Here is a 25730-nt window from a genome sequence, read left to right on the forward strand (position 1 = left end):
CGTACCATAGTACTGAGATTGCTCTCATTAGAGTTAATAATGATTTGCTCTTATCATCAGATCGTGGTTGTATCTCTATTAGTGTTACTGGATGTTAGTGCTGCATTTGACACTATCGATCACAACATTCTTTTAAATAGACTCAAAAATTATGTTGGCATTAGTGGAACTGCATTGTCATGGTTCAAACATACTTATCTGACCGTTATCAGTTTGTAGTAGTAAACAAAGAGATGTCATATCGATCACAAGTTCAATATGGAGTACCGCAAGGCTCAGTACTAGGACCGTTGCTTTTCACTATGTACATGCTACCCTGGGGAGATATCATTAGGAAGCATGGCGTTAGTTTTCACTGTTACGCTGATGATACTCAGCTCTATATTTCTTCGCGCCCTGACGAAACTTACCAATTCACAAAATTAACGGAATGCATAGCTGATATAAAAAATTGGATGACCAGTAATTTCCTACTACTAAATTCAGAAAAAACAGAGATTCTGATTTTTGGACCAAAAACTTCTTCACGTAATAACCTAGAATACTGTCTAACACTTGATGGCTGCTCTGTTAAGTCTTCGTCGTCAGTTAGGAACCTGGGTGTGCTCTTTGATACAGTCTTTCATTTGAAGGCCATGTTTCTAACATCTGTAAAACCACATTCTTCCATCTTAAAAATATATCTAAACTACGACATATGCTCTCAATGAAAAATGCAGAACAGTTAGTTCATGCGTTCATGACCTCAAAGCTAGATTACTGTAATGCTCTACTGGGTGGTTGTTCCGCTTGCTTGATAAATAAACTACAGCTCGTACAAAATGCAGCAGCTAGAGTTCTTACTAGAACTAGGAAGTATGACCATATTAGCCCAGTTCTGTCAACACTGCATTGGCTTCCTGTTAAACATCGTATAGATTTTAAAATCTTGCTAATTACTTACAAAGTACTAAATGGTTTAGCTCCCCAGTACCTGAGCGAGCTCTTAGTGCATTATAATCCTTCACGTCTATTGCGATCTCAGAAATCAGGCCAGTTGATAATACCTAGAATATCAAAATCAACCGCAGGCGGTAGATCCTTCTCCTATTTGGCACCTAAACTCTGGAACAATCTTTCTAGAATCGTTCGGGAAGCAGACACACTCTGTCAGTTTAAATCTAGACTAAAAACGCATCTCTTTAACCTGGCATACACATAACACATTATCAATTTATATTTTCAAATCCATTAAAGGATTGTTAGGCTGCATAAATTAGGTCAGCCGGAACCGGGAACACTTCCTATAACACCAGATGTACTCATTACATCAGAAGAAGAATGGCATCTACGCTAATATTAGTCTCTCTGTTTATCCCGAGGTTTACCGTAGTCAGCCGGATCCGGGCCGTATCCAGGTGAGATCGAGGACCTGTGCCTTGACACGACCACAATGCAGCCCTGAAGTGTCAGCAGAGATTAAGTCAACTAGATCATCCACTGTGAAGGCCTCATCGACACGACAGCCAGTGGCACAGTTCCTCAACAAACCGTCCTTACCGGCGTGATGAATACGATCCTCAACTGGATGGAACTGGAATAAATACTTTGACTGCTGCGATCCCATCAGACTTATGATAGCTGCCTGAATCATAATAAAGCACTGTTCGCCAGAGGAGAACTGGCCCCCCGACTAAGCCTGTTTTTCTTCTCCATTTTAACACCTGTTTGCCACCTGATGTCACCTGTTGGAGTTTGGGTTCCTTGGCGCTGTCGCCTTTGGCTTGCTTAGTTGGAGACACTTGAAATTTGCTATTCAACAGTGTTTTGATCTGCCTGCATTGACACCATTGTATGCGAACTGAACTGAGCTGGATGATGACATCACTGTTTACTCCAGTGCTGATATAGATAAATTAACTAAATTAATAACTATTGATTCTTACATCGGAATAAATCAATACTGAATTTACTTAAGATGGATACTGACACCATTTTCTTTAAGAGCTGCTGTGCAGCCAAAATTATATACCAGTTATCACTGTAGAGCTGCTTTGACACAATCTGCATTGTAAAAAGTGCTATATAAATAAAGGTGACTTGACTTGACTTGAGTAAAGCTTGGGATAATTTTCATTTGAAAGTGAACTAATCCTTTAACAGTGATGGGAATGTCTGTGTGTGTTCACCCAGAACACCCTATCAACCACATACTCACACATACACACCCTATCCACCAAATACTCTGTCAACTGCATGCCAAGAGCCAAGCAACCATCTAGAATCTCCTAACAACACTTTAGTAAACTCCCAGAACATCTATCTATTCTGGCCTAACTGACCTAACTATTTAAAACAAGACTTTAAATTGGCTTTATGACAAGCCAGCATAAATTTGTCTTTCAAACTTTTCAATCTAGTTATTGTTTTTCTTGATTGCTAACACACAATTCCTAACACCATTCAACATTTTCTCACAACTACAAACACAATCTCGAAACTATACATCAACTTGCACAAACCTCAAACTTTCAGGTCAAAATAAAATGTTCTACTCAAAAACGTATTCTCTTCTGACAAAATCAAATGCACCACAATACAGTAGCCTTTACTGTCAATTAGCCTACAGTACAGTTAAAAAAAAAAAAAAAAAAAAAAGTAAATTCAGAATCCTCTGCACATTTGACCAAATTTTATTACAGTATACAGTACTATAGCAGTGTATTGGTCTTCTGACACAAGACTATATCCCTAGGCAGTCATTTCTTAGTTCTGAAAAAATACAGTATACATAAAAAATGGCTACAAAGAAAGTTGACAATCAAAAGTTTGAGGGTGTACAACATGTGCTACAGTTTACTGTACATAGAATAGTGAACTTTCCCTCATCTAAAGAACTGGTAGCCTACTGTGTACTGTAATTATAATGTATGTGTAAGTTTAAAACACTCATAAATGATTCTTTAAGCTCTCTCTCAGATTTTGACTGGTGTGTCATCAGTTTTGCTATCTAATGTTGTCTTTTTGCCATGTGACGAAACAATAACATGAAATCAGTAAGAAGATCCCGATCACAGAAACTAATAGCAGAGTTAGGTACGAATCTAAACGTATTCTAGTTTTCTCAATTGCTAACACATTTAGTGATTCAGTTGGCCCAGTTTCCCAAACCATTCGTTCAGTTCTTAAAACAAAGACACATTTCTCAAAACGTTTAAATATGGGATTACATTTCTGCCACAATTCTGCGCACGCAAGATCATATTTTGAGCGCGCAAAAGGGCATTTCGCACACGTGTTAGATTAATAACACGTGTTACACCTTTAGTTAGATTAATTGAATAGAATGTGTGTTTTTACAAGTGTGCTGCAATCATCAATCTTGAGCTGCACTGACTGACAGCTGCTGTGTAATTCATTCACAAGAAAAGTTATTGTTTTTCATAAGATTTTGTGAGTAGCCTACTTCATACTTGACATTGACAAAATGTATTTTTAAACCTAGTTATTTTATAATGTTTAATATTTAGTCAAAAAGAAAATAAGTGAAAAACGATTAGAGGAAATGGCTGATATATGCGCAAATAAATGCTACTTTGCCGCCACCTGCTGGTTATAGTGATAATTATTGTCTTTTTTATTTTTAAATAAGTTTTCTATCAAATGTTGAATTTCCTACATTTTTAAACATTCGGTTTTACAATGGGGACAATCAGAAGGATGAACAAGTAATGTTTGTGGTCATCACATTAAAAATAAGAAGTGCTGGAAAAAAAATGCGTGTGTAATTACAGATATGTCATTTTTAATGGGTCCCAATAGCTTTGTCTTTATTGCAATCAATAAAACTGGTTTACTGGCAAATTAGGTAAATGTGATAACTGCATTAAAATATGAACACAACATTAAAAAGTCAACCACGGATGGTTTTGTGTCGATGTACAGAATGAACAGCTAACAGTTTACCGGAAATGCCCGAGCTGGCTTAACAACAACCAGGAAGTAACCGTGCATATAGCCTATTAACTGGTAAGTTAGTTCAAACTTCTTACTGCAGGTTATGTAATTAATGGAATTTAAAAGTGACTGAGCTGGGGTCTCTAATGTTACATGTTTTCAGAAATCAAGATGATGGACAGACTTTTCCCCTTTTAATTAGTAAAGTGTGTAAGCAAAATCAAATTATGTGAGTAACAATGACATATATGCAAATATAACAGTGAAGATCTTGGGTGTGTGACCCACAAAGTAGTTATATTGGGTCACACCCAAGATCTTCACTTACTGTTATATTTGCATGTATGTCATTGTTACCCACAATTTTTATTTTATTTTTTTGCAGTGAGGGAGAACAAGCCTGCATCCCAATGTGCATACTATCCATCCTAAATAGTAAGATTAGTAATCCAGTTTTTTTTTTTTTTTTTTTTTTTTTTTTTTACATCTCGGTTGTTAGTGTTTTTGTTTAAATAATTTCAAGAATATGAAGTATTTTGATAATTACTTTACCGTTATTACATTGCATTTCTGAGTTTATCTGATATGTTTTATTTTTAAATATCCAGACAGAGGCAAGTTTTGTACCTTGCTTACAAACTTAACTAATTAAAAGGGGAAAAGTCTGACCATCTTCATTTCTGAAAACATGTAACATTAGAGACCCCAGCTCAGTCACTTTTAAATTCCATTAATTACATAACCTGCAGTTCAGTAAAAAGTTAGAACTAACTTACCAGTCAATTGAGGTGTAGGAAACACTATGCCATTATGTAATAATACGATATGATTTTGATGAAAAATAAGCTACTTCGAGTGGTAGACATTTGAACTTGAAAATAAATAGTGTGAAAGACTTTATATAGTCTTAAAGGGACTTTGATAGTGTTCAAGCCATCTCTTCCACCATGTATTTTTCCTTTTCCTCTGTCGGTAAAGCAGGGAGTCTTGTGATTGGTTGTCAAGCCAGCCAATCAGAATTTAGCAGCCTCATCTCTGATTGGCTGGAATTATGGCATATTGTATATCTTGGTTGTGTTGAGCAAGCGAGCCGTCGGCAGGGGGCGCTCAAGATGGCGACGTGAGCGGTTGTGGTGTTTCGAGTTGAGACAGAAAATATGGGGTCCACTTATTATAATAAGTTTTAAACTGTGTGGTTGCCAAATATTGTTAGCGATACATTTGTAAAAACACTTTTGGAGACTTTTAACAACTGATTTGTGTTCGGATAATGGAGATGGAGGACTCTGTGGAGATGGAGATTGAATCAGCGAAAGAAAAGAGGTGTCGTAAGAATCTTCACTCTTATGCCTGTAAAGTGGCTTAAGGAGGTACCTGTAACACCAACCCCAATACTCCAGAGAAACGTCCACCAAAGAAAGCTAAGAATGATGGAGAGAATGAACCGTCTTTGACTGAGATGCAAGAGAACATTATTCGCGTTCTGACGGCAAAAATCGACCAAAGAGCTGATCAAATTGATATGGCAGTCAAACAAAACACTCTACAAATTGAAGGACTTTAAAAGTCACTTGATAACTGTTATCAAGACATTGCTGATTTAAAAAAGGAAAGTGCATGTCTTAAAACAGTGCGTGGAATCTCAAAAAAAGATTCAAGAAATGGAACAGAAGCTGAATGATGCTGAGCGTTATAACAGGCGATGGAACTTGCGTCTTTACGGAGTCCCTGAGAGATCAGAAGAAGACTTTAAAGCGGTTGTGACGGCAAGAGACTTGGTGTGGAGATCTGCCAAAGCTAACGAATATCTACACAGAAAGCATCTTCGCTTCAAAGAGGATCTGACTGCTGCAGACAAAGAAACACGAACCAAGTTATGGCCAATTGTAGAAAAGGCACGCAAAGAGGAAAAGAGAGCATACTTTGTAGGTAACAAGGATTACATAGATAAGAAAGAGGCTCGAGTTACTTAATGTTTCGTTAACTGGAACATATAGCCTATTGCTCGGAGCAAACAACTTTCCTTATTTTTGAGTAAGCAGTAGCCTACTTATGTAGGCTATACTGATAACAAGTTGTAGTTATGTTAAGATTGGCACCTATACAATCTATTTAAAAATGTTTGAAAAAATGTGTTCATATGTAACTGTGGATATTTAATCTGCATTTACAGGCTGTTACATTTACATTGTATATTGCAGAGGATTATATAGAAGATATTTATGCAACAGCAGCACTTTAAAGACCCTAGTTTAAGAATTTATTATTTTATAAAAAGGACAAGTGTAAGTTTTTATGTCTATTTCAGTTTTTTCGATTAATGCCAGAGGTTTATGCGATCCTTTGAAAAGGAAATCCTTATTTTTATATTGTAAAGGAAAGGGTGTCGATTTTTATTTTGTTCAAGAAACGCATACTTGTAAGGAAGATGAAAGGTTCTGGAGAAGTCAATGGGGAAATGACATGGTTTTCACATTTCAGCATTAGGTCTGCGGGGGTCGATATACTAAAGGGAAATTTCAAGGGTCAGGTTCTTAGCCACGAAATTGATAGTTTGGGAAGAATGGCAATAATGCATGTTAACATTGATCAAACTCATTACACTCTTGTGAATTCATATGCCACCAATAATAGACAGCTTAATGAAACGTTTTTCACAAATATCGAAATTAAACTGAAGCAAATTAAAAATAAATTTCCCTTGGCAAAAATAGTATGGAGGGGTGATTTCAATAGTGTGTTTGATGAAGATTTGGATCGATGGCCATCAAGAAGCAATGAAATTCGTTGTGAAATCAGGAATGTACCCGTGTAGGTTTAGTTGACATTTGGCGCCTCAAAAATCCAGACAAAAGAATATATACATGGAGCAACAAAGATTATTCCAAACAATCATGCATTGATTTTTTCCTAATATCACATGAATTGGAACAACACGTCCAGACTGTTTCTATAGAGCCGTCAGTTTTAACTGACCATAAGGGTATATCAATCTTGATTAATATGCATGGTCCAGCTGAATTTAAATTAAAAAGGGGTTATTGGAAATTGAATAAAAAGTTATTAGATGATGATAATTTTAAAATGATGGTATCGAAGTTAGTAGATAAGCACTGGTCTCAGGCTAAAATAATAAATGTTTATGGGGAACATAATGAAATACAAAATTAGGAACCTAGCTATTTCAATGGGGAAATCGATTGCTTCAGTTAAAAGACAAAAAGAATATAGTGTTATAAAAGAAATAATGCGCCTGTCTAGTAAAGGTAATTTGAACACACAGGAACTGATGGATATATCATCATTACAAGTACAATTGGATAAAATTTATCAAGAAAAAGCAGAGGGTGCATTTATCAGATCAAGACATAAATGGTTGGAACAGGGGGGGGAAATACTAAGTATTTCTTTAATTTGGAGAAAAGAAATGGCGAATTGACTTCTATAAGTAAATTGTTAATTAATAATATAGTCACAGAGGATGGAAAAAAGATATCACAGTTTGTTACTCAGTTTTATAAAGACCTGTATACTTCCAATTTTGTATCTCCTGATCTGAATGACTTTCTGGATAGTGTTGTAGACAAAGCCAAAGTTATTGATGATTTAAATTGTTTTGTGATGGTGATTTAAAATTGGAGGAAGTTTAAGAGTGTATTGGCAACCTTAAAGATAATCGTTCTCCAGGTAATGATGGACATGTTAGTGAGTTCTCTAAAATGTTTCAAGATAAGTTAGCTCCCTTTTTGTTAGCCGTCTTCATAGAATCTGTTGAAAAGGGGGAATTGCCCACTTCTTTAAGACAAGGTGTTAATTTCAAAGCCAAACAAAAATACTCTGAATTTAGAAAATTGGAGACCCATTAGTCTATTAAATAATGATGTCAAACTATTTGCTTTAATTTTTGCCAAAAGACTAAAAAGAGGATTGGAAAATATTATAGACGAGGAACAGACTGGATTTATTCATATAAGGCACATTAGTAATAATATTAGATTGATCCTAGATATGATAGACTACAATGAATATATATTAGATGATAGTTTTATCTTTTTTATTGATTTTCACAAGTCATAGAACACAACTTTTTATTTAAAGCAATTGATTTTTTGGGGTTTGGCAGTTATTTTCAAAAAGCTATCAAAACTCTATACAAAGGATGTACCAGTTCTGTAAAATTAGCAAGGGGGACGTCTGGTAGATTTGAAATAAGTAGAGGGATTAGACAGGGGTGTCCAATCTCGCCCTTTTTGTTTTTGTTAGCAACACAAATAATGGCCCTTCACATCAAAAAAGGACATTTTCAAGGAATTACAGCAGAAAAACATTTAAGTTGTATCAATTTGCAGATGACACTGCCTTATTTGTGAAAGATAGGAATGAAATCATTAAAGCAGTGAAATGCATAAATGGTTTTTCAGATGTATCAGGGCTAAGAATGAATGTGAATAAGTCAGTTCTGTTTCCTCTTAAAGATTGCCGTTTAACTAATCTCTGTAATATTCCAATTGCAAAACAAATAACATGTCTGGGAGTAGTTATATGTAAAGATAAATATCTCCGTAATGGTTTAAACTTTAATCCAATTATTGACAAAACGAATAAGAAGTTTAATATGTGGTTACAAAGGGATTTGTCAATTCAGGGGCGGGTTATTTTGTCAAAAGCCGAAGGAATCTCCAGATCAGTATGTGTCATTATCATTGGACATTCCCCCTAAAGTTACCAAACAATTAGATAAAATGCTTCTTGATTTTATTTGGAAAAACAAGCTTCATTATCTGTGAAAGGAAATTTTATGCAATTCCAAAGATCATGGTGATTTAGAGGTGTTGAGTTATGATGCTTTAAACAATGTATTTAAAATAAATTGGCTTATTCAATATTTAAATATTTAAAGGATAAAGATAGTATTTGGAACTCCTTTCCCAACTATCTATTCAAGCAATTGGGTGACCTCTCATTTTTATTAAAGTGTAATTATTCAGTCGAAAAAATACCGGTTAAGCTTGCAAAATTTCATAAACAAGCTCTCATGGCATGGACACTGGCCTATAAGCATAACTTTTCACCTAGGAGATATTATATTTGAAACAACAAAGACATCCTATACAAAAATAAATCTCTTTTTTTTTTTTTTATTACTGGGTTGACACAATATTATATTAGTTAGTCAGCTTTTAAATAATGATGGGAATTTATTGACATATAGAGAATTTTTGAATAAATTTAAAATACCAGTTAGACCTAAGGAGTTTGCTGTTGTAATGGATGCAATTCCCCAAAAAGTATTGATCCTTCTGAGGAATGTATTACAGGAGGAAGATCTAAATTTTACAGATATCAAGGGTAAAATATTTATTGGTAATACAAATATTTTATAAAATAGAGTCTCAAATAACTATATTAGAAATATACTTAATAATATTGTTTATCCTCCAGCTCGTTTTTTCTGGTCTTCTGTGTTTGGGGATGTGAATTGGTGTAAAGCTTGGTGAACAGTGGATAAATTCTATGTTAATAATAAAGTAAAAGAAGTCTCTTTTAAAATAATGCATAGAATATACCCAGTAAAACGTGCTGGAACGTTTTAAATTAGATATTGATTACTCTTGCAATTTCTGTAAAGGTGAAAAGGAAACTATTTTTCATTTATTTTTCCATTGCATACATACAAAAATATTTTGGATTGATGTGGAGCATTTAATTAAGAAAAAATTGAACATTGAATTGCAGTTGAGTGGACTTGATATAATGATACACTTTAATGATCATGGGATTGAGAAAGAGAAGGCATACTTCATACAATTGTTAATATTAATGGGAAAGTTTCACATTCATAAAATGAAATGGTCTGACTCCAAGCCAATTTTTTTTTTTGCTTTAAAAATGATTTCAAGCGTTATTGTTCTGTTTTGTGTAATTGTAAAAGTAAAAAGGCAATTCGAGCTTATAACATTGTAAGCAGATATGATGTATAAAGTAGCACCCTTTTCCTTTTGTTTGTTATAATTTTGTTTTTGTCCTCTGGCATTTTTATTTTATTTTACTTTAGTTGCTGTGTATTTTTATTTTGAAAGAATATATCTCATTGTATTGTTGGTTTATGGCATTAATATAAAAAAAAAAAGGTGAGTCGTCAGCGATTAGAGAGCACTCAGCATGGGTATCAGGAGAAAAAGCAAGTGAAACGTTGCACACGTGAAAGAGAACGTCCGCGCACATCCAAATAAACTTCTTTTAAATGCGAAATTGATTTTCCTTCACTCAAAATCCTTTTTTATTTGCGCGACGAACATTTCTCCGCAAAACTCAGTTTACGCTCGTGCGAAATGCCCTTTTGCGCGCTCAAAATATGATCTTGCACGCGCAGAATTGTGGCAGAAATGTAATCCCATACATGCAGCTCTTAAAGTGACAGCAGCCTAATAGTAAACATGCTGCCGTTTGTCCTTAAAGGGATAGTTCACCCAAAAATGAAAAATTCTGTCATTATTCACTCTTTCTCATGTTGTTCCATATCTGTATTTCTTTCTTCTGCTGAACATTTTGAAGAATATAGGTAACTAAACAGTTGCTGGTCCCCATTGACTTCATAGAAAAAATATACTATGGAAGTCAATGGTGACCAGCAACTGTTTAGTTACCCACATTCTTCAAAATAACTTTTATGTTCAACAGAAGAAAGAAACTCATTCAGGTTGAGAGTGAGTAAATGACAGAATTTTCATTTTTGGGCGAACTATTCCTTTAATGTTAATACATTTATTATTGTTATCTTGTTACAGGTCCATCTGATCTGTTCATTTTATGTCATTATTTAAGTATTTAATTTAATATTGTGCGTTTTGTACATTTACATTTATTTTTTTTATATAAGAAGATACTGTTTGTCTTAAGTTATTTTGACCGAGGGGCCCCCATATAAAATTGGCCCGGCCCTGATCCGAGATTTACTAATATAAAGTTTACCAGTTTATTAAACACCACCCGAAAAGGCATAAGGTCTTTATATATTTGTTTACTGTTAGTTGTAATGAGTGTTTCTGCGTACTTCGCTATGTGTGTTGATGATAATGCAAGGGAGAGAGAGAGAGTTTATGGATAATATTTTAATGCACACTTGCACTGTGTTATATTAAGCTGTGATTTTCTAGAGTGAAAACAGACGCTTCATATTTTGCGTGGAGTACAATAAACGTTATAAAACTCATCGGTAAACAGGCTTATACTAATATACTGGATAAAAACAAGAAGACAATATTATAGTTATAAAAAAAAAGTTATAACCGTAATTAAACTAAACTATACCTGTTCTATCTCCATGCAGCATATATTCGCAGTTTCTGACATTATAGTGGGTCCTGACTGAATCCTGACACTGAAGTATGATATGGCACCCCAGACCCGAGCTGTGGGATCTTCACGCGTGGTTTCTCAATGGGAGCCTGCAAGCCTCCCCGAGAATGTCTTAAACACCATCTCACAAGGTAGAGACAATACAAAACAGAGGTTGTGCTAAAAAGTTGTTACTCAAGGATAGATCAGTACAAACTGTTCATGATCCAGCTTACAGTCTCCAGAGTGATACTGGGTATGGCAGTAATGAAGGTGAGGGCACTTTATTACAGTTCATCAGAGTTGATTTACGGATATAAAGTTTACCAGTTTATTAAGCACCACCCAAAAAGGCATAAGGCCTTTATTTATTTGTTTACTGTTAGTTGTAACAAGTGTTTCTGTGTACTTCGCTATGTATGTTGATTATAATGCAAGGGGGAGAGAGAGAGTTTATGGATAACTTGCACTGTGTTTTATTAAGCTCTTACAGAGATTTTCTAGAGTGAAAACAGACACTTCATATTTTGTGTGATGTACAATAAACATCATAAAACTCATCTGAAAAAGTTTTGGCCATCATTGGTCATCAACAGGCTTGTACTAATATAGTGGAAGAAGACAATTTAAGTTATAACCGTAATTGAACTAAACTATACCTGTTCTATCTCCATGCAGCATGTATTCACAGTTTCTGACATTATAGTGCGTCTGACTGAATCCTGACACCAGAGAATCAGCTCTTGAAGCTCCGCCCTCTTAGGCCGAGCGCAGCAGCTCATTTGCATTTAAAGGGTACACATTGAAATGGCGCGTTTTTGGCAATTTTACCATGCTATAAAAAATTATCTGTGGAGTATTTTGAGCTAAAACTTAACATACACACTCTGGGGACATCAAAGACTTATTTTACATCTTGTAAAATGGGGCATAATAGGTCCCCTTTAACATATTAACAGAATAAATCATGTAGTTTTGTTTTGTTGTGATATATTACACACATTTTCATCATGCATTTCATATTAAGTTTAAAACAGTTTCGGTAACACTTTAGTATAGGGAACATGTATTCACTATTAACTACGACTTTTCCCTCAATAAACTCCTAATTTACTGCTTATTAATAGTTAGTAAGTTAGTTGTTAAGTTTAGGTATTGGGTAGGATTAAGAATGTAGAATAAGGTCACGCAGAATAAGGCATTAATATGTTCTTATTAATTACTAATAAGCAGCTAATATTCTAGTAATATGCATGCTAATAAGCAACTAGTTAAAATACCCTAAAATAAAGTGTTACCACAGTTTCATAGGTAATAAATGTGTGTAATGCTTAACTTATAAAGTTAAGAGAAGATTGGGAACAATTCAATTCAAATTTATTTGTATAGCACTTTTTTTACAATACATATCATTTTAAAGCTGCTTTACAGAAAATGCATGTCAACATTACAATTTAGAGTAATCTGTCATCAGAGGTGACTGTGTCCAAATTATGTCATATTTTATAAACATTATAAATATTTTATAAACTTCATTATATGTACACTTATTTGTATCATACTGTATTAAAAGCAATAATAAGCTATTCGTGTTGTTGCTGCCTAGCGTTGTCGTGGTAACATTCCATGTAAAGCTAATGAGGAAATTACAAGGTCTTTCGTTGCTCCCTTTGCCAAGTGCGTTCCAGACAGGATCATCACACGAGTACTCTGCTCCCTCCAAAGTCTTCACTTCAAGGTCTCTGTCCTTAGAGTTGGTAGGCCATACTCCGATTGGAATTTGCCCTGTGTATTTAAGCCCTTAGTTTCCTTATTTCATTGTTTAAAGTGGTTGTGATCTCCTGGGTTTTTCCACTGGATTAATTATTAAAGTATATTTCTCTGTATCTCTAGTTGTCATGTGCTTCTTTATTATATAGCCATAAATGACAACTGACAGACAGCTTCCTCTATGTATAGACTTCATTGTATCCACCAAAAATCATGTAACAATATTATAATTACTGTAAACTTCATGTACAAAAACATACGACATCCAGTTCCAAATTCACCTATTTGCGCCTATTCAGAATGCATAATGTGGCTATTGGATTGAGCAACTGATTATTACGCTGCAAAAAAACGTGTAACCGCCCAACTGCTTAGCCGATGATTTGGCACAACAGTTCACTATACCTCTGCTTGAGAACAGGCCACCTGCATCGGACTGAAAGGTTAGATTTGCAATGCTCTTCTTTTATATTAGCAATAGGTACAATTTAATCCAGTGCATTTATCCTATATATTTCCAGGTCATGATTTTATGTAGCATCTGTGAGGTGACTGAGGGTCATTTGCTTCCAGTTATTTTAGCTGTACAGAATCAGCTTGTTATGCTGCTTGATGGGGCAAACTGGTATTTGTTATCGTATGACTTTAAAGCATTACTGTATTCATTAACACACTGGTTTGTGGCACAAAGTAGTTTTACTGTTTAATGCATTTTATTATTGTTCTAGCTCTTAATAACTTGGAAGTCTGACACATTCATAGGAAATAGATACTTGAGCGTTAAAAAATAAGGAAATTAGATTGTAGGAGTCATTGTTTGAGGTTACAAGAGACAAGTAATGCTAAAGAAACAGGAAAATACAACCATTAATTTTGCATACTGTATGTTGTAAGTACCTGTGTTTCAAAATCTTAAGACAAGGTTGTGTACTGCAAAATCATTGCTGTGTTGCTCACTTCATCTAAGATCTCTCTCTTCATTCTCTCAGACAGCTATTTGAAAACTCTGGTCTTCATTGTGCATATTAGTCTTTACTGGGTCAAGCTGTATTCCCCAACAGAATCATGTCAAGTAGGTTTGCACTTTGTTTTTACTTTCTTGTGCATAAATTGTTAAAAAAAAATGTTGGTACTTTGAGAATTAAACTTACACATGAGGTTTAAGCACAAACACCATCATTATTCTTTTCACCTTCACCTAAATCAGAGTAGGTCCAGCTGAGCCAGATAGATTTATTAGGTTTTTAAGTACTAGTTGGAAATTATACAGCTATTGTGTAACCCCATGTCAGCTTATAAATTAAAAAAACACACCACTTCTGGAAAATAATGGCATACAGTAGTGTGGTTTATGTCCCATTCTCATTTCCTGAAGTATCTCCTTTGTTCGACATCAGATTGTGCGCCGCTGTCTCCTTTGTTTACGTGAGTCGAGTCTGTGCAATGACTGACATAGCCAAAATATTGCTGCTAATAACTGTGCTAACAGGGCTTATAACATGTATACAGATACATGCACAGTTCTCCCATTATATTGCAGAACAGAGGCGTCAGATTGCAATACTACGCAGGTCACTGCTTATGACAATGTTTTTTATTTTAACTTTGAATGAATGTGTCTCATTGTATTGTTCTGGTTTATGGAAATAATAATAATAATAAAAATAATAGTAATAAAATGCTTAATAAAATGACAATGTTGTTAGCCTACCGGAACCGGTAATAAACTTTTTTCCAAGCTTCTGATTGGCCAACATGGCTTTTGACAGTGCTTCATAGCATGTTTTTGCATTTTCATGTGGACAGAGATTTTTTTAAAACCGTGCTTGTGTGGACGCAATTTTTTTTTTTTTTTTTTTTAAACGAAGGAGGAAAAACTCTGTTTATAAAAATACCTGTGTACGTGTGGACTAGGCCTTTTTTTTATTATTATTATTAATAAAGTGTTCCTGTTATATCCTCCTCATCATTGTGAGCTTTTTACAGCCACTCGTGACAAGAAGGTGCAAGGTTCATGAAACAAAATTCTATTTTTATGATCCCTCTTATCTTGTAGTACTTAAAGAGAACACAATCACACTTTTAAAAACTGTACTTTGTAATGATATCAAATTAAAGTTTTACTTCAAAGCACATTTTAAATTATTGTTTTAATCTTTTTTTCATGCTTTAAAGTACACTTATTTTGACGTGTTGACTAACATACTAAACATGTTTTAAAAAAATAAGAGTAAAAAAAGTAAATGTTCTAAATCATTACTAATATGTAATTAAAAATATAGGATAATACATGGACATACAAGTTTCAATTAAAATGACAAAGTATATTTTAGTTTACTTATATATACACACATATTTTAGTTTAAGAATGGACAATCGATTTTCCAGATGTCCCAAACCTTCGGAAGGGGCCTTTTTTGGAGAGAAGTGACTTCTTTGCTGTCTTTCTTGAGGCCGCTGTCAAAAAGTAACTCACACCTGCTGCCAATATTATTATTAATATTATCAGAAAATACAAGCTCCACGTAGCTGTTCCAGGGCAGCCGGGACCAGAGGAAGGGGATAGTTGAACTTCACCGTTTGGGAGTTGAGATGACGGTAGTCGATGCACGGCCTCAAGCCTCCGTCCTTCTTGGCCACAAAGAAGAAGCTTGAAGCGGCAGGGGATGTAGAAGGTCGAATGAACCATTGTTTTAGGGCTTACTGGATGTACTCCTCCATGGCCTTTTGTTCCGGGATGGACAATGGGTAAACTCTACCTTTGGGTAGAGTAGCCCCAGGCAGCAGGTCGATGGCACAGTCCCATGGCCGGTGAGGTGGTAGTTGCGTTGCCAACCGCTTGCTGAACACATCCTGGAACGCCTGGTATTCAGGAGGAATTTCAGTCTTCAGATCCATCTCAGGACTTTCAATGGATGTGGAGAGAACAGGAAGAACTTCGGAGTCATAAGAAGATCAGGGCTTTGTAGGAGATTTCTTGATAGAACATAAACAGTTTGAGAAACAATCATCACTCCACTCCGTGATGATGAGGTGCAAGTGCTCGTGATCAGTATTCAGGGGAGAGTGAACGAGTGGGCGGAGTGTGGAGATCTGGTGACGATGCATTAGTGTTGGTGGGCGTTGGCTGTGTCTCTGTGACAGCTAGACATTTTTTTCCTAACTGTCTTTATTTTTGTCAGTTACACACAACAGTGCTTCTATCCCCCAGAACCCATGTTCACCTACACACATAATGCAACATTCGTCATCTTTACAGGATGTGGTATACACTACATTCGAGCCCACAACATGTTTCATGTCACCTTATGAAAACTTCATAGACCCCAGAGATTTTCCAAGTTCAACAATTTTCTGCTTTTTATTATATCTTTTAAAATTTTTATCAAATTGTTTGGAAGAGAACACTCCATTTCTCTTGACACCCCCTCCTTGGAGTGTGATCTTCCCACTATGATTCCCTTCTCTTTCTTGAATGAATATAGTTTCCTCTGTACATTTATTCAACAAAATATACAATTTTCCTAACATCTGGTAAGTTATAACTTCAATTCCTGGCTTCAGTGGAGTCTCATCTCGGTATACCAGCTAAGAACTTCTTAAAAATCGACCTTTTGTTTTTATTTTGAATAACAAGCCTAAATCTACCTTTACAATTGGCAACCTAACCATTGATGAGGAACCACCTTCCAACAGGTTCCGCAGAGGATGCGTTTTTCACGAGTAACCCAAATCCCGTTGTCTGGTGTGCCTCGTTTGCATTCCCCACACTGGGCCTGAATTCAGGGAGTTAAAAGTTTAGATGCTACATTCATGTCTCTTAAAAACATAACACATATTAAAGCCAATTCTATCCTGCTGATTGGCATCTCAACTTCTCTTGTCAAAGAGGTTCACTTTCCGGTGAGGCCTCTTTTAAGACAGGTTCTGCATAGGGTGCGTTTTTCACGATTAACCCAGATCTTGTTGCCCGGTGTATCTCAATCGCACTCCAAATGCTAGAGCTGAATTTTTAGAGTTGTTAGTTCAGCTGCCAATACTCAGGAATCCCCTTCTTTTCATTTATACTTTTCAATATTTTACCCCCATGGCTGATATATCTTTCTGTGATACCCCATGAAAGTCTATTCCACACTATCTAAACATAAAAAAAAAAAAAAACTTCAAAGATCCATACAAAAAGTCCATACAAAACAGGCACAACACCGGGATTGTGACACTGGCTTACTGGCTTATTATAGCTACTGTAGAACGGGACATCCGTTTACTGCCACTGACTCGTCGTTTCTCACTGTGCCACTTGTATACAGTATAGCTGCATTTACATGGACACTAATAATGTAATCCGTTTGTATATGATTATAATGCCTTCTATTTGCTGCATCGCACCGTGCCGCGTCGCTCGCATCAGGTAGACGTGTTATAGCTGGGGATCTGTAAATGATCATAATTCGTGCATAGTCCTTCCCGATTCACTGATCCTGACAGTAATATGAAGAATATACACCAAAATTATTTCGTGTAGCAGACCCCGTCCGAATGATGGCTGAAACTTTACTGATGAGTTTCATGAAGTTTTATTGTACATTAGCTACCATGGAATGTCCGTTTTTAACTCCAGATAATTACTGTAAGAGCTTATGCCTTTTCAGGGTTGCTTAACAAACTGGTAAACTTTCTATCCGTAAGAAAACTCTGATGAACCGTAATAATGTGCACAACACGTTCTCTTGTTCATTACTGCAGTGATCAGTAATACTCCATAACACCCGTCAAAATAAGAGCTCCCTTTTTGTCAGACGGATAATGCAGACCTTATATATAATTACTCCCACAAAAATATGTACAAAACAAATTAAAAGATTAATCACAATAAAGTCTGTTACATTTTGTAAATGGGGTATTTTTATCACATAAACAGCACTTCAGCTCAATTCGAACGACGCGCCCATGGTGGAATAGTACGGAGCTCTTTTCAGAGTCTGTTCCTGCCCCGATTGTAAAGCAAAACGTGATTGATTGTAGCGAGAGTGTGCTGCGATTGGTCAGTGCAACGTGGCCGTTACGCTAGAATTGTTTCAGAATCCACAAATGCGTGCAGCGATCCACAAATGCACAGAAAGCAATTCACAAATGTACAGGTGGTGATTCACAAATAAACGCAGGCAGAGTTGTGCTTGTGACATAAAAACATATTTGTGAATATGTTTTTTATAAGCAAATCTCATTTTATTTATTTGTGAATTTAATTCATTTTTGTGAAACTCCTAACATATATTTGTGGATCTCATTCTATTCATTTGTGCATACGATTATTTTTTGTGAATATTACATTTATTTGTGGATCATAATCTATTTATTTGGAATTTTGCTACAATTCTACCCCCATATTGGTCTGCTTCCAAACGAACTCTGGTGCGGTTCGAATGATATATGAACGCAACACGGACCAAAGACATGTAAACGAACCAAAAACAGGAAGATGAGACCCTAAAAAGGACAGAATCCTCACGCATATCGTTTTTTTCTCGTCATAGTCGCGAGTTTGCCCATCACAGGCATCAGACGCGCATCTCCACGCAAGTTCCGTCTCAAAATAGGCAATACGTCATAAAATCCGACCAATCAGGTTGTGAATATATCCCTATGCCTTTAGGTTCGGTATCTTTTGGTTCGGTTATAAAATTGTCAATCTGAACGCTAATCGGACCAGGACTAAATGTTTTTTTTTGTTTGTTTTTTTTGGTCCGGACCAAATGAATCAAACGAACCGAACTACATTCACTGTGAATGCACCCTTATACAACACTTTTTCTCTGTTCTTATACAAAGTCAGAACTGATTTCAATAATGAAATACTATCCAACTCAAAGAGGTGAGATACTAACCTTCCTTGCTCTGCCAGCTATGTCTGCATTGGCCGAGGCACCAGCCAGGTGGTCCATGTGCATATATACCGCAGAAAACGTCCAGAGCTCTGGGGGTTGCCATCCTTCCCTGGTTTTAGGAACGTGTTCAAACTGCAGGACACATGAGGCAACCACCTTGTCCCTTTCACCCCACTGGGTGCATATACTGTGACTCCAATTTCAGCTCCCAATGCTTTAAGCTCCCTCATTGATTTGAGGCTGAAGTGGTATGTTTTCCAGATGAGGTGGAGCAGGTCATATACATGCCCAGTCAACCTTTTGTACACTCAATAATCCCAGCTCCAGTCTTTGTGTGGAACATAATATAAAATGGTCAGGTATAATCTAATTAGATTTTGTAAAAAGTGTATGTATACAGGCAGATGTTAAACTGCAACACACCTGTGTGGCATGCAGTGGAATGGGATAACAAAGGACCCCACCTCTGCTTGGAGGAGGGATATCACTCCACCTCTGTGGCCCAGGTTAACTGCAGCACCATCAGCGCCCAAGGCTATGGCTTTTTCAAGCCAGTTCTCACATTTTGGACCAAGGTTAGCAAAGGCTTTCTTGGTTGCAGCATAAATACCTTACATGGGAGAAACGCATTATGTAATATTTGGTAATTATCATTGCCAAATTTCAGCATTTGGATTTTTAAAATCGTTATCATAGTTTATAGTTATATGGTAACAAAAATCAGAAATCACACTCTCCTTGCCTTCTGCATGGGCATGTTAAACGTCAATATGACCAATTAGGATATTGGTAGGTCTTCCATTATCAATGACACGGGCACAGACAATCTCACATTCTTTGTTGGAGATGTCTGTATCACCATCAATCATAAACGATAAATAGTGGGTGGAGGCAATTTTGTCAGCCGTCTTTTTTCGCAGATTGTCTGCAATCACTCCCATAAATTGGGCACAGGCCATGTCGTTGGCATAAGTGGGATTAACATTCAACCCATTTTCATCAGTATCATTTGTGATTTGAATTTTGTGAACGGGAGTTCCTCTTTTGCTATGTTATAAGCAGTGTTAAATTTTATTATCATTTCCTTTTCTGAAAGAAGTAGGGAGAGGTTCAGTGTTTCGTGTGACACAACGGTCCTTACAGGTTTTATGCTTTCATTGTGCAGTTTAACAGACTCTATCTTAAATTGCGTAGACCCCGTAACAAATTTAGAATGACCTGCAATGGATGGGCCGCACTGTTTACAGTATACTGGTATACGGGTACTGTCTAAGCCATTGCTGCTGAAAGTTGTGCCTTTCTTTTTCCTTTGCTCACTCGGTTCCTCCCTGTCCGCGCCTGTGCTCTCGTCATCAGTTGTGTCTGTATGCTGGCTTGTTGGCTCGTCTTTTCCACCAGCATCCTTGACCTCCAAACTTTGCTTTTTAAAGTATTCAGCTATTGACCTTTTTTATTTTTATATGGCTTAATTCCTAAATTTCCTGAATTCCTAATTGACGGGTTTCAGTGTACAGCGTGTTTGTTCGCTGTCTAGCGGTTAATAAATATAACTGCATGTGTCTTGCGGAAGAACATTGTAGCCGGAGCTACTTCTCTCTGTTTATGTCTATGATGAGTCACGCAGGTACTGTGCTACTCCGCAGCGGTTCCACCAGACCGGTCTAAAATAGTCAGAATATAAACACTTATTATAGGCGTACCGTAGTGATTCAGGATAAGACAAAAACACGGTTTTGAAAATGGATTCATGATGTACTCATTCATTATATAAATTTTGTTCATTTTGAACACAAAAAAAGTTACGGACTGCAGCAGCTGCTGATACAAAGCCGTTCTGTTGCGCACACGTGAATTTAACTGAGTGCATGACCATGCACTCGCACAAATGCTACCACATCAAATTTTAACTCGCACATTCTCAAAAAATGGTTGCATACCATTTTAGTCGCAGTCTGGAACCCTGCTACCCCTTGTTCTACACTCGCTTCTTCATTTTTGTACCCAACACCTTCTTTAATAAAAGTAGCTACCCTACCGCCATTCCCTTGTTTTCTATCTCTCTGTATTATCATATATCTTTGTAATTAAAAATGTATCTGTGGTTTGAGCCTGGTTTCTTATTAATATTATATTAAGTACTTTTGTACTTTTACTTGATATAATATGAATGGCCTTGTCATGATAAAAATGAAAGACAAGATGCATGCCTCAGATTCACTCGTTGCCCTGGGTTAAATTTTCGGGTATTTTGGATTTTTTGCGAACTAGTCATAGGTTTTTAACCCGATTGGAACCAAACCAGTGCAGCGAGATTCTCTGAGTCTGATTGTCAATAGTTATCAAAAAAAGCTGAAATTCCGATTCACGGTCCCTAAGGGCCACCAAAACATTTGAGGTGGGTAAAGCCACTTTTACTAAAATGGCTATAACTCGTGAACAGAATGAGATATTTTCACCAAACTCAGCACACCTACGTAAGAGCTCATTCTGTGGTTGCGTGAAAAAGGATGCGGCGACTGGCCACTTTTGTGGTGCTATAACAGAACAAAAACATGGAAATGGCTATAACTACTTCACCTTTAGTCTGATCGACTTGAAAATTGGCATGCATTGTTTCCGTCCAAAGGGCCACAGCTATGAGAACACTGACACATCTCGAAAAACAAAGGCCTAATCCTGGCTTAGGCTAAGCCCTGTCTGTGAAACCGGGTCTATAATTTTAAAACGAAATGAGATATTTTCACCAAATTTGACACGCATATGTACAGGCACACTCTGAGGAAACCTAAAAAAGTGGTGGAGATCGGGCAATATGTGGCGCTATAACTGTCAAAAAACCTTTAAAAAACATATTTTCCTCAGTAAATTGCCTGGATTGGCTGTAAATGGTATTTTCCATCTATGATCTAAGCGCTTACATGCTTGCTAAATAAAATATAATACCTTTTCTATGTGCTTAAAAGCCTTAAAGTGCTTGAACCCCGATAATTGCTGCTCACAGCTATATTTTTATTTTATTTTCTCTTGCACATTATTTTTATTTTGTTGAAACCTAATATTTTCTACTTTAAATTTCTACTTCAACTTTAAATTTCTACTTCAAATTGCTTTAGTGCCTCAGAAAATGATAATCTTTCCTCTACTCTAACATTTGGAACTTGCACTACATGCTTCCTCACCCTATATCCTTATATCCCTATATCACTTTCTTCCCAAGAATCGATTTCACTCTTAGCCACTTTTTGTTGCCTGTTATCCTTGCAATAATAGCAATACCATCCCTCAACATCTTAACTCTTTCAATCATTCTGCCACAATGGGTTAATCACAAAATCTCATCAGTACCTTCTACTCATTGTTTCTTCTTCTTGATAAATGTTTATCCTTTTGACTGTCAATTTCAGATACATTACACCAACTTTTCATTCTATTCCTATTTTCCACAAGATTACATTTGTTGTTACCATTCCCTCCACTGTCCAAGACAAATATTTCATCCTCCATTTCCGGATTTCTTTCTGAATTGCTGAAATATTACTTTGAGAATTAAAATTAAGCATGAGGTTTAAGCACAAGCACAGTCAGTAAAGGATTAATTCACTTTCAAATGAAAATTAGCCCAAGCTTTACTCACCCTCAAGCCATCCTAGGTGTATATGACTTTCTTCATCCAAGCTTTATAATGGCAGTGAGCGGGACCAATGAGTATGAAGTGCCTCCATCCACATCCATCCATCATAAGCATATTCCACACGGCTCCGGGGGGTTAAAAAAAGTCCTTCTGAAGCGAACTGATGCGTTTGTGTAAAAAAAATATCCATATTTAACAAGTTATGAAGTAAAATATCTAGCTTCCACAAGACCGCCTTCCGTATTGAAACTCTTGCCGTTCAAAACACGCTATGTCCTACGCCTTCCCTATTTAACTTACGGACATTATTATCTCACAAAATATAAAAACAGTCGTAGCTCATCCAGGTAACAACATAAAAGCCTTTGTAAATGTTTGAACTACATCAGTTGTGTAAATTCAGTTAATATTTTGTCTTGCACAAAAAAATGCACTTTATGCGCAGTTGATGACCTTTATTAGTTTATGTGCATGTCTTGTTATCGGATAAAAAAAAAAATATTCACCTCAATTAAGCACATACATTTATTATGTGCAGTTTTAGAATTTATAAGCATCTTGACATTTTCTTCCACTGCTATTTATGTGATATCCCAAAATTTGCATAAAAACAGGTGGATGGAAACAAAGCTAATGATTTTATAATATATTTTTTTTAACTTTACAAGCAATAAATAATTATAACGAGTTAGCTCAGGGTTGGGAAGCACTGCTCCAGAGTTACTCAACGAAGAAAGTATAAGCTGTGTCCATTGCCATAATATTTTAAGAGTATTTATGAGACTACAGTATGCCACAGTGTCTTTAATAATCCTTATTTCTCTTTCTCCACAGATGAGAACCAAAGTTTACTTCAACCCAGATGTTTGCTTCTTATTTTATCTGTTGGATTGAACATATTTTTTGTGAGTGAATTCTCTGGCCATCATTATAAAGAATCGCTAACAGCAATAACGTTTACAGCATCCGAAGACAAGCCTCTGGAAAACAACACTATCCTACTCATATGGTTTTGGCCATTTGGAAACAAATTCGACCTAAACTCTTGCAGTTCCATATATAATATAGACGGCTGTTACTTAACAGTAGACAGAGATCTTTACAGCGAGGCTCATGGAGTACTGATAAATCACAGAGACATTAACAGTGACCTGTCAAATTTACCCACAAAACCACGGCCTTTCTTCCAGAAATGGATATGGATGCACTTTGAGTCTCCACAAAACACGAGACGACTCAACGGTCTGGAGAACCTGTTTAATGTGACACTGAATTACAGACGGGATGCTGATATTGTTCTTCGTGAACAAATTGTGCTTAAAACTGAAGATAATGAGGATAAGATATTTCCACAAGTTCTGGACAAAAAAGACAAGTTAGTTTGCTGGATTGTGAGCAACTGGAATGAGAAGCATGAAAGGGTGAAATACTATAATGAGCTAAAAAAACACATTGACATTTATGCTCTTGGGCGTCATTTTGGGAAAGAATTAAGTAATGCACAATACAATGAAATATTAACCAGATGTAAGTTCTATCTGTCATTTGAGAACACAGTCCTTCATTACGACTACATGACAGAAAAGCTGTTCAATCCCCTCAGACTCGGATCAGTGCCAGTGGCTCTTGGGGCTCCAAGATACATATATGAAAGGTTTGTGCCAAGAGATGCTTTCATCCACGTGAAGGATTTCTCCAGCCCTCAGAAACTGGCTGAACACCTGCTGTCATTGGACAAGAATGTTGAAGAATATAAAAAGTATTTTCAGTGGCGAAAACACTTTGAAGTAAAACTTGTTAACTATCCCCAAGAGCACGCATGCCGTGCCTGTCATTATATACGGACAAAGAAAGACTACCAGTTTTTTGGAAACCTTAGCAAATGGTACTGGGATCCCATCAATGATGGGACCTAAAGGTCATGGGTGTCTTTTTGTGACTGTATTGCTTTTGCTATTGCCAAAACAATGCGCAGCACCTTTAATTTTGTATCATTTAAAGGCTGGAATAAACTACAAGACTTTTAAATCTGAACAGATTTTCAAACACTAGGCAAATAAGTTAAAGAGAAAAATAAGCATCACACACTAAACAACTGAGGATCACAAACTACCATGCTGCATTTCTTGGTTTGAAACTTAATTTGCAAACATTTAAAAAGTATGTTCTATATAGTATGAATATGTGCATATGAATGAAATACTGTATCTGCCATGTTGTCATTGCCGTGACCTACGGCATCAGTTGCGTAGTTTCACCTCTGTTCTCAAATAGTGAATGCACACTTCAGTCATAGGTCATCAGGGTACTTTTCACTTACTGTTTTATGAATACTATGAATTCAGACAACAAACTCAGAAAAGCAGAAACATTTACATTTACATTTACTCATTTGGCAGACGCTTTTATCCAAAGCGACTTACAAGTGAGGAATACAACAAGCGAGTCGTCATGACTAGGCAAATAGACACAAAAAGTGCTCACAATACAAGTCTTAGGTAATGCTCAGAGTATCATAAGCTACAATAGAGAGGGGTTAGAGGAAGTGAAAGGATAGGTATAAGGCAGGAAGATCGTTCCACCAGCAAGGAACCGTGAACGAGAATGTCCTGGAGAGTGATTTCGTGCCTCTCTGTGATGGTACCACAAGCCTTCGCTCCTTTAATGAGCGTAGGCTTCTGGTAGGAGTGTAGACTTGTAAGAGTGAGTGGAAGTAGGAGGGTGCAGAGCCTGTGGCAGATCTGTAAGCAAGCGTCAACGCCTTGAATTTGATGCAGCAATTGGTAGCCAGTGAAGAGAGATGAAGAGAGGCGTGACATGGGCTCTTTTGGGCTCGTTGACGACGAGACGTGCTGCAGCGTTCTGAATCATTTGTAGAGGCCTGATTATGCATGAAGAGCATTGCAGTAATCAAGCCTAGAAATGACCAGGGCCTGGACCAGAAGTTGTGTTGCATGTTCTGTTAGAAAGGGCCTGATTTTCCTGATGTTGTAAAGTGCAAATCTGCATGACCGAGTGGTCTTTGCAATGTGGTCTTTGAAGGTCAGTTGGTAATCAAGGATTACTCCAAGATTTCTGGCCGAATTTGATGGGGTAACATGGAGAAACATGCCCCTCGTCGCTGGAGACACATGAAAGCGATATAGGTGCGTCCCAGTCTGCATACT

The 25730-nt window shown here is 36.5% G+C and overlaps 1 protein-coding gene across 1 annotated transcript in view; it reads left to right on the forward strand.

Moving 5' to 3' along the window:
* The window catches only part of LOC127508211 (4-galactosyl-N-acetylglucosaminide 3-alpha-L-fucosyltransferase 9-like), a gene marked incomplete at its 5' end in the record, with an annotated part of 57076 nt that extends 32479 nt beyond the window's left edge, over positions 1-24597 (forward strand). The window contains one exon of the mRNA XM_051885983.1: positions 23398-24597. Within this exon, the coding sequence (XP_051741943.1) occupies positions 23398-24479 (1082 nt within the window). The remainder of the gene's footprint in view (positions 1-23397) is intronic.
* Positions 24598-25730: the final 1133 nt, after the last annotated feature.

Source organism: Ctenopharyngodon idella, chromosome 3 (genome assembly GCF_019924925.1).
Source record: "Ctenopharyngodon idella isolate HZGC_01 chromosome 3, HZGC01, whole genome shotgun sequence".
NCBI classification, from domain to species: domain Eukaryota; kingdom Metazoa; phylum Chordata; class Actinopteri; order Cypriniformes; family Xenocyprididae; genus Ctenopharyngodon; species Ctenopharyngodon idella.